Genomic DNA, 10221 nt, shown 5'->3' on the forward strand with positions numbered 1-10221 from the left:
TCAGAGGGCAGCTCTTTATTTTTCTTCTGTGCCGTCCTCTGATACCGAGGGGGAGAGAGAAAGGGATGAGGGGGAGAGAGAGAGAGAGAGAGAGAGAGAGCGAGATGGTGCAGGAAGTCTCTCTCGCTCGCTCTTCCTCTTTTTATCTCACAACAGCCACTCCTTTCTTCCTCTCAGGGAATCGGGTCGAAAAGAACAGCAACCAATTCACAAAAGAGGGACATCAATTGACTCCAACCACCCCCACGCCCACTTGGACATACTATACACTCCCTCACACACACACACACACACACTACCCAATTCTCTACGGATCCAGGCCAGCGACCAGACAGGCTGAGAGCAGAGCTCGGGGGAACCGGGCGCTGGGGGACGTTCCAGCTGCCAGATGGGATTTGTGCTGAGCTGGCGACTCTACGCACGAACCTTTTAAACGTGTGACCGGCCGCTCCTTCTAAAAAACGAGAATTTCCGTCCCGAGCCGGAGATAAAGATCAGAGGCGTCAGCGGGTCTTCTTCACGAGAACGAGGGCAGAACAAGGGGAACGTCCTCGCCGAGGGCAGAAGCGTCCGCATTAACCCCCGGACCAGTCACGCCGCGTTCCGGACACGCAACTTTCACCGCAACTTCACGCCGAGCGCAGCCAAGAGCTGCAAGTTCCCCCAAAACTACAATTTATATAACCAGAGGAAAACATTTCATCTTTAAACTCAAAATGCTCGCTGTGATGCTCGCTCGCTCTCTCTCTCTCTCTCTCTCTCCACTCCTCCCTTCCTGCCCCCCACGCTGCCAGGCGACAGGAAGCGGCCGAGGGCGTGGCGCGGCCCCCCCGAAGCCAACAGGAAGTTGTTCTTTGCGCGCAGGCCAGCCGCCGCTGCGCTTCAATGGCGCTGACAGGACAAACATGGAGATGAAAGCCGAACACGGAGCTGAGCAGGAGCCCCGCCCACCAAAACGATCAGCCGCCTTATCGTCCGATTGGCCGCAAACATCCGGACAGGCAAATCACCAAAAAAAACAAAAAAAAAAAACACCACCCACAAACACACAGGTCAAAGGTCAAAGGCCACGAGCGGTGCAGCGCTGGCAGGGGGAAATGGAAAACAGACGTGCGCGTCGATGCTCCGCTGAACGTTAATTAACGTATTAAACCGTCAGCGTCTTTAAAGTGGGAACCAGTTGAAAGAGAAATATGGTGGTAGTAGCCTAGTGGGTAACACACTCGCCTGTGAACCAGAAGACCCAGGTTCAAATCCCACTTACTACCATCGTGTCCCTGAGCAGGACACTTTACCCTGAGTGTCTCCAGGGGGGACTGTCCCTGTAATACTGACTGTAAGTCGCTCTGGATAAGGGCGTCTGATAAATGCTGTAAATGTCAGAACCGGGGAAGGTCGCGCAGGCCGGACGCGCATCTTTAGAACATCTCGGTTCCGCCCGAGAGGCCATGAGACTGGCAGCACCCCGCCGCCCCGGGGCGTGGAGAGAGGACGGCGACGGGCTCTCCCGTTCGCGCGTATAACATCTCTGCTGACTCGACACCTTTTCCACGCTCTCCTGCGGGGTGAAGAAAGGCGGCAAAGGACAAAAAGATGCTGATCTCCGCCAGCGGCGGCCACCAAGACGCGGTTAACAGGCCTCTGGGGGAAGCGGTGAGGACAGACGAAAGGTCGTTATTATATGGCGCCCTTCCTCATACCGAGGACCGTTATTTTGGGGTGGATGATCAATTTCTGCAAGACACACACACACACACACACACACGCTGCCAAAAACAATGGGCAGGTGACAGACCTACACACACTTCCTCTCGTCAGTAAAGTCACTTTCTGACGTCCAGTCTGCAGTCGGGGATGCAACAATAGAGCTCGTGGCGGACCGCGGTGAAACCAGCACCCGTCACGCGCGCTGACCCACATGAACAAATCGATTGATTTATTACATTTTTTTAAATGTCCTCTCCTCGCACCCATCACGCCTCGGTCGTCGGACCTCACCTCAGCGAGACCTTGACGCAGCAGTCGCTCTGGGCCGTCATGGTTCCTCCGCTGGAAGGTGGACGCGCCGTCACGTTAACTGCAGCAGCGGCGGGGCCGTGCGCGACATCGTCAGACGGACCCGCAGCCCGTCTGTCCCTCGGCCCGTCTGCCCGGTTCCGAGGAGCTGCTTCGCATGGCCGGGACGCCGTCACGCCGCGACGCTGAGCCGCCGCGACATTGCAACGTTACGAGGCGACGGAACAAACCCTGCGCGACCAGTCGCCGCTCGGCGCGCCGCGTCTCTCGCAGAACGCGCCGCTGCAGCAGACGGCGGAGGGGGCGGGGACACCGGTACATGATCGACAGCACAACAGCCAATCAGACGAAAGCTCCCGCCCCCCAATTCGGCGCAGTCGTCCAATGGGTAGCCGGCGCGGCCAGGCGGCGGTGCGGTGCGGAGCTGGGTTCACAAACGACATCTGAGTCGCGTTAAATGGCCGTAAAAGTGAGACGGGGGGGGGGTCAGGGGGCAGTGCTCAAAACCCTGCGGGTCAGAGGTCACTCGGCCGCGCCAGAACAAAGGCGAGCAGAAACGAGGCCAGAGGAAGTGTAGAAATGTTGAAAAGAGGAAATTCAGAGGCTTTCACTTCAAAGCGACTTAAAAATGTCTCATCTCTGCAAATAGTTTTAAACCACGTCCATGCTGTGTTTTTACCGTTTCTACACAGTTTTATGCCTTCGACCACGTCAACATAATTGTCCAGACCAAGACCACCACATAGTCAGAAGACGCGTGAAAAAAAGATCTCGTGATCTTTGGATGAAGATCCACCTGACCTCCCCTTCTTGTGTGTGTGTGTGTGGAACTGCGAAGTCCGCATGCTTGTTGTAGCGAGAGATCCGTCGAGTCGGACTCGGCCGCCAGTGATCCGGACCGCTGCGACGTAGTCGCGTCCAAGCGCCAGATTCCGGGGCGGATTAGTCAGCAGTAACGGGGATCGGCGACATGCCCGCCCAACACTCCTGACCAGCGAGCGTAGTCACGCGGTCCAGGGTTCCGCAGAACCGATGCAACAGGCCTCGGACCATCAGCCAGTGGTGCAAGATCCTGTTGCCACAGGCCAGGAGCTGCTGTCTGTCTGAAGGTCACCAGGTTTCTAGAAGTTCCTTGGCTGTGGTGCTGCCACCAAATGCCGGCTTGCGTTCTAGCTTTTGGCTGAACCCAGACCTGGAACTGGCACTGGTCAGTTCTATAAACTGGTTTTGGTTCTGTTAAACCTATTGTCATTGTCGCTATTTACAATGTTCAAGGAACGTTTGAGCGAAACGTTCCGTGCCTGCGAATCAGAAGGCGGCAGGATAATCGCCGCATGCGCTGCCGCATTTTCCTCATTCTTTGATGTCTCCATAATCCCCGCTGCACCGTTTCTATATTTGTGCCTGGAAGTCCTAAGCTGATTGGTGCTCTTTAATAAACCGTGTCTGGTCTTTATTGCACGGGGTTATATAATTAGTTTGCGCAGCTTCGCGCCACCGGCCCGGGCTCGTTATGATTACGAATTCACTCGCGGACCCTGAACCATTGTTTCTCTGCACTGCGATCGGTGATGCAGGCTGGATCTTCAGACAAAGACCCCCTGCAGGGGAGGGGGACTATGGGGTGTGTGACGCGTGTGCACGTGTGTGTGTGTGTTCACTGTACTGTGTGCATCCTCAGTGGATAAGGAAGCGGGCCCATAATTGGAAGGATGCTGGTTCGAATCCTCGACCACCAAGGAGCCACTGAGGTGGGGCGGTGGTGGCCTAGCGGTTAAGGAAGCGGCCCCGTAATCAGAAGGTTGCAGGTTTGAATCCCGATCTGCCAAGGTGCCACTGAGCAAAGCACCGTCCCCACACACTGCTCCCCGGGCGCCTGTCATGGCTGCCCACTGCTCACTCAGGGTCATGGTTAAATACAGAGGACAAATTTCACAGTGTGCACCGTGTGCTGTGCATCACAAGTGACAATCACTTCACCTCACTTAAAGGTCCCCTTGATGAAGGTACTGTCCCCGGGCGCCTTTCATGGTGCCCACTGCTCACCAAACAGAGGACACATTTGTCACGTCCATGCGGGCATGACGCGGCGGGTGAACGGAGAGGAGGACGTGGAGTGACAAGGAATGAAGGACGCTTTCACCTGACATCACGGAACAGGGGTTTAATGGTGAAGCACAGGACAGGGGAGACATCCGAGACGAAGACACTGGTGAACACATAACATAACTTCAAAGACCTGACCGCGGACCGAAACGAACAGGGCAGCTTTATACAATTAACACAGGTGAAAACGATTAGGGAACATCACACAGGACAACAATGAAACTCCGGTCCGGATCCTGACCCGGACCGGAGTAACCCCCATTTCGGACCGGATCCTGACAGAATCCCCCCTTTTATGGCACGACACCTGGCGGGCCAGATGGAGCAGTCCATGAAGGAGGGGGGAAAAGTCCATACACAGTCTTAAATGGTCCGAGTGGACAGGAGGAATCGAACGGAATCGATTCGTAAACCAGAAAGGATGAGATGAACAGAGAGGAATGATAAATGACTGAATGAATGAATGAATGGTCCAGTATTTCAGATGGACGAGCGGCGGTTCTCCAGCGCAGACGGCTTCGGGCCAGTGTGGTACCGGCACCTCGTCCGCCTGCATCCACCGCTCCCTGTCAGTCTCCGGCTCGCCCCGCTGAATGGCCGCTCCTCACCTTCAACGCCGCCAGACACGGGACTGAGAGGCAGGGGTCGGGACCCTGCTGAATGAAGCCATGGAAGGCCAGGGACAAGGAAGCTGGCGGCGTCCTCCCGGCGAGTCGCGGCTCCTCAGATCAGCGGGGCTGCGTCAGGTGGCGTCCAAATGTGGGTCAGGTCTTTCTGTCACGTCCATGCGGGCATGACGCGGCGGGTGAACGGAGAGGACGAAGAGTGACGAGGAATGACGAGGAATGGAGGACGCTTTCACCTGACATCACGAAACCGGGGTTTAATTTGTGAAGCACAAGACAGGGGAGACATCCGAGACGTAGACACTGGTGAACACGGAACATAACTTCAAAGACCTGACAGCGGACAGAAACGAACAGGGCAACTTTATACAATTAACACAGGTGAAAACGATTAGGGAACATTACACAGGACAACAATGAAACTCCGGTCCGGATCCTGATCCTGACCCGGACCGGAGTAACCCCCATTTCGGACCGGATCCTGACAACATTTGGTTGTGTGTACTGGGTGCTGTACCGTGGTGTGTCACATGTTACAACTAATAACTTTCACAAAGACGGCTACATTTATCCTTTCATGTCATTTATCAGACGCGCTTATCCAGAAGAGTTACAGGGACAGTCCCCCCTGGAGACACTCAGGACCAAGTGTTGTGCTCAGGGACACAACGGTAGTAAGTGGGGTAAGTGGGTAAGTTTTGTGGGTTCAAATGCTCAACCGCCAAGGTGCCACTGAGGTCCCCTTGATCAGGGTACCATCCCCACACACTGTTCCTGGTGCCTGTCATGGCCGCCCACTGGTGATGGTTAAGTGCAGCAGACGACAAAGACAATCCATTTCACTAACTTGTGATTTTGTGATATTCTGGTTCACAGGTGGGTGTGTTACGTACCATGCTGCTACCAATATGTCGCATCCTTATGAAAAATTTCATCTTAAAAATTATTCCTGAGTTAAGGGGTTGGGCAGTTTTAGATAGTTACACATTTATAGCAACACACATATTACAATCCGTCCTCACCGGGCTAGAGTGTGTGTGTTCGTATCTTATGTGGATGGGTTTAACTCAGGCGTCTTGGCGTCTCACCGGTCCGGAGAGAGACCAGGGTACAGACAGATCCGGAGTCAGCTGCCTCTGACTTCATCTAGGTCAGTCGAAGAGAGAGGAGTGTGTGTTGTTCCTGCAGGCCTGAGGGGACACAATCACACACAAACACTCCTCTCTCACATGAAGCCACCATCTGTGTTTGGAACGCTGGGTCAGATCCCCCCCCGACGGCCACAGTAGCCAGTAAACATCAAGAGTGGCTTAAAGTTTTACTTCTCTGGGTTCCAGAGAGTTCCACTGTGACCTCGGTGGTGGTGGAAACGATGGAACGAGATCCAGGAACCAGACCAATAAGGACAAACCGAAACGATAGAAGGGCTGTCACTTCCCTCCACCTCTGACCTCATTTCCTGAATTTCACGGCAGGTTGGGTCTGAAGGCGGGGGATGTCTGTAGCCTCTGGGCTTCTCCTACAGAGATGGACGCCCCACTGACCCCCCATTTCGTGCAGCACATGACAGGCTGGACTGCTAATGCTGTGTGATGGGCTGACAATGAGGCCGGCGCTGAAAAGAAGCGTTAATAACTGTCCCAATAAGCAGAAAAGCCAGAGGCTCATCTCATCTCCTCAGATCAGGTGGAAGCCGGTCAGCGTCATAAATCTGTGCTTTTGAAAACGGAACCCCCCACCGCCTCAGAGGACAGCTGAGATCTGAGGCTAAAAAACTGAAATGAACAACACTTTCTACTTTGACTTTACACCAGTAACACCACGGAACGAGTCCTTGCCACCGGTACCCACTCAAACTCAGATGGCCAGATGAGCAAAGATGCAACGAAGGCCTTGAAAGTATACAAGACGACTTGAGGACCGGTGTCCTGTCTTACGACCCATGGTTGGTGTGGTTTATGGGGACCTCCAGCACACACAGACAGAAATAAAGTCTTTTCCAGGCTCTCTCTCTCTTAGTGGGTAACACACTCGCCTGTGAACCAGAAGACCCGGGTTCAAATCCCGCTCACTACCATTGTGTCCCTGAGCAAGAAACTAAACCCTGAGTGTCTCCAGGGGGGACTGTCCCTGTAACTACTGATTGTAAGTCAGAGAAATGCCACTGATTGCAAGTCAGCGCGTTAGAAAATGACAGAAAAGACAGGATGAGTGTCAGAAAATGAGGGGTAAAAAGAATAAAAAAAATGGCTGAAAATTAAATTCCAATAATAAATCTGAGAAGGGGACGATCATTTGTTTTAGCAGCAAGTCACCAATTCCATTTGTCCTTTTTAGGCATGCTCGGGTATTTTTTTATTATCAATGAAAAAATTAATTATCCAGTGCTAAAATTATTATATGATATTTTAGTTTTATGTCTCTGACATTTTGGGTGTGTTCAGTAGACGTGTGTGAGTCCAGTCAAATCTCTTTTGTTGTCTTTTGTGCCCGAAAAACAGGAAATCTGAATCTGTCCCAAATCAAAACACTTGACATTTTCAGTCTCCTTAGGAGAGTTTGCAGAGTTTGGTCAAGAAATGATGACTTTTGTCAAAAAGTGGGGCTCATATGTTTATTTTTTATTGATTTTTGGACACACGGGACAGTTTTTTTAAACTCGGATGTGAAAACCCCCGTTTTTTAAATGGTCGAAGTGAAGAAGAGCACTGGAGGCAGAGAAGAATGGAAACACACTGCACGCCCGCCTTCACGTGAAGTCTCACTGAGACCAGAGACTTTAGTGTCCACCGCAAGTCAGGGCGAAATATGCCCACACCAACCGCCATTGAACTGAGATATGATTAAAATGAGTTAATCATCGAAAAAAATGCAGGGGTGAAATTTAGTGCTCCGGCCAGAAGCGTATCAGTGGCACCAGATGCTGATTTTCATGACAAAGAGCAGCAGGACAGCGGGACAGCGCAGACGACCCTCTGTTGATCTAGCTCATTATTGTGCCATTGTCTCGTTCATGCAGTCTGACCAATAATCCAATAATCATGAAATATTGAGCAATTATTGGTACAAGCAGGCGTCTAATTAGCTGATTTAATGATTTAAATTGGTCTCTCTGTTGGCCACATGCTGTCAACTCACGTAAAAATCTGTAATTTAGACTGGCTGATGGGCCAGAGGGCTCAAAACACCAAGTCGGGAGAAGACAGCTGGTGAAGGAGTTTGATCACCACGTGTTAAATATTGGCCTCATTCAAGATCTTGAGGAATCTTTATTTATGATGATTATGCCTGATTTATTTTATTAGAATGATTATGCCTGTACACTAACACATTATTAAATAAATCCTTCAGAATCTGTCTCTTCGTGGTTGGTGTCAGGTACAGTAAAATCTGGCGAAACGGAGCAATAAAGCTGATGTTCTTCCTGTGTTCTACAGATTTGGTCTTCTGAATATTCTTTCTGGGATCATGAGGTCTGCAAAACTGTTATTGTAGTCTTCTTCAGGACCAAGTGGGCACTTCCAATCCGTGGAGAGGGAGGAGGAGCTTCATTGCCATCTGGTGGCCACAGGACCTCCACGCACCACCATCTACACCTCTCTCTACACTGTATTAACTCCACCAGAAACATCACGGGACGCCGGGACATACGCAAACGAACAGATGAGCAAAGGCGCAACAAAGGCCTTAAAAGTATACAAGATGAGACGAGGACTGGCGTCCGGTCTTCCAGCGGTGCCGTAAATTAAATTTAAATTAAAACAATAAATCTGAGATAGGGAGGGTCACTGTCTCCATCTAAATGGGAACATAGGATAATTTTATTCCATCAGGAACCCCATCATGAACCCCATCATTGTTCCTCTGTACCTCTTCTGTACAGGGTCCTGCAGGATGAAGAAGGAGGAGTTCAGGAACTCGACCTGCGTCATGAATTAATCTGCCCACATTAGTGACGTTGTCTCATCTTCTCATCGTCCACCCAGGATCTGGACTCACAGGTGCTTTGCATTCCCGTGAAGGAGGAAGCCTGTTCTGCTGACCTCTGACCCTCAGACAAAATGAATAAGTTGCTACCGGCTCAGGAGGCGGCCAAAATCTACCACACCAACTATGTGCGTAACGCGCGCGCCATCGGGGTCCTCTGGATCGTCTTCACCATCACCTTCGCAGTGCTGATCATGGTGGTCTTCATCCAGCCCTACTGGATCGGGGACAGTGTCAACACGCCGCAGGCCGGTTACTTTGGCCTCTTCCACTACTGCATTGGGAACGCGCTCACCTCCGAACTCACCTGCAAGGGCAGCGCGCTGGACTTCGGCTCCATCCCGTCCGGTGCCTTCAAGACGGCCATGTTCTTTGTGGGCATCTCCATGCTGCTGATAGTGGGCACCATTGTCAGCTTCAGCCTCTTCTTCTTCTGCAACTCCGGCAGCGTCTACAAGATCTGCGCCTGGATGCAGCTCGCGTCCTGTAAGTGTGTGACAAAGGAGTGTGTGTGTGTGTGTGTGTGTGTGTGAGCGAGACAGAAGAGAATTGGGATACAAAACATGTGCAGGACAGGAGTGTGTGTGGACTGAATACATGTGAGACAGGAGAGAATGTGTGTTTGTGAGACAGGTGTGTGTGTGTGTGTGTGTGTGAGGCAGGACAGCATTTTTGAAGCAGTATGGCATGTGTGTGTATGAGGCAGGTGTGTGTGATGTATAGTCTGGTCAGCTGCTCAGTTCTAATAGAACACTATTAGAATAATGGCAGATGCGTTGAAGGTTTGTGCAGGGTCTTCTGTGGAACGTTTTCGCAACGTTTCACCGCAGCTTTCTCTGGTGAATGTGATCCTCCAGTGAAAGTCGTCTGGTAACTCTACCCTGCAGCTATGATCAATAATAAACGACCTGCAGGTAGAACGGTGATCTCTCCTGAAACGGACACTCACGAGTGCCGCCCCGCCCCTCTGCAGCAGGATGCATGGTGATTGGCTGCCTGATCTACCCTGACGGGTGGGACTCTGAAGAGGTGAAGCGTATGTGTGGCCAGAGGACGGATAAATACACGCTGGGCAACTGCACCGTGCGCTGGGCCTACATCCTGGCCATCATCAGCATCCTCGACTCGCTCAGCCTCTCCTTCCTGGCCTTCGTCCTCGGAAACCGACAGGACAAGCTGCTGCCCGATGACTTCGATGTGGGGGAGAAAGGTGAGGACATCTGGGCGCCCCCAGAACCCCTCTGTGCTGCATAAGGAGGAGGAGCCTGGATGGAATTGTGTTTTAAATAGTTTACAACCCCCCTGATTTTCATATCTTGTTTCAGAAAAGGCCTGAGGCTCCCCTGACCTGATGAAGGCGCCGCATCAAAGCACCCGTTCCTGATCACATGACCCTCACCTGTCAGGGAGAACCCATGGACCTCAGGGGTTCCAAAGGGGTTCTGATGGTTCCATTCTGGCAGGTTACTGGGGGGTATTTAGCCTA

At 52.0% G+C, this 10221-nt stretch overlaps 2 protein-coding genes across 7 annotated transcripts in view; one reads left to right on the plus strand and one right to left on the minus strand.

The window, feature by feature from the left end:
• kif21b (kinesin family member 21B) overlaps positions 1-2286 on the minus strand; it is a 29071-nt gene extending 26785 nt beyond the window's left edge. For all 6 annotated transcript variants that reach the window (XR_003751412.1, XM_028998190.1, XM_028998191.1 and 3 more), the window contains exon 1: positions 1999-2286. Coding sequence is in view for 5 of the 6 variants with exons in the window: in XM_028998190.1 (XP_028854023.1) it covers positions 1999-2039 (41 nt within the window). In the remaining variant the exon portion in view is untranslated. The remainder of the gene's footprint in view (positions 1-1998) is intronic.
• Positions 2287-8776: 6490 nt separating this feature from the next.
• On the plus strand, positions 8777-9989 carry LOC114801015 (LHFPL tetraspan subfamily member 5 protein-like). Its single transcript, XM_028998960.1, has 2 exons — positions 8777-9221; positions 9709-9989. The coding sequence occupies exons 1-2, from the start codon at positions 8810-8812 to the stop codon at positions 9987-9989; spliced, it is 693 nt and encodes a 230-aa protein (XP_028854793.1). The 5' UTR covers positions 8777-8809.
• Positions 9990-10221: the final 232 nt, after the last annotated feature.

This window comes from Denticeps clupeoides, chromosome 12 (assembly GCF_900700375.1).
Source record: "Denticeps clupeoides chromosome 12, fDenClu1.1, whole genome shotgun sequence".
In the NCBI taxonomy this organism is placed as follows: Eukaryota; Metazoa; Chordata; class Actinopteri; order Clupeiformes; family Denticipitidae; genus Denticeps; species Denticeps clupeoides.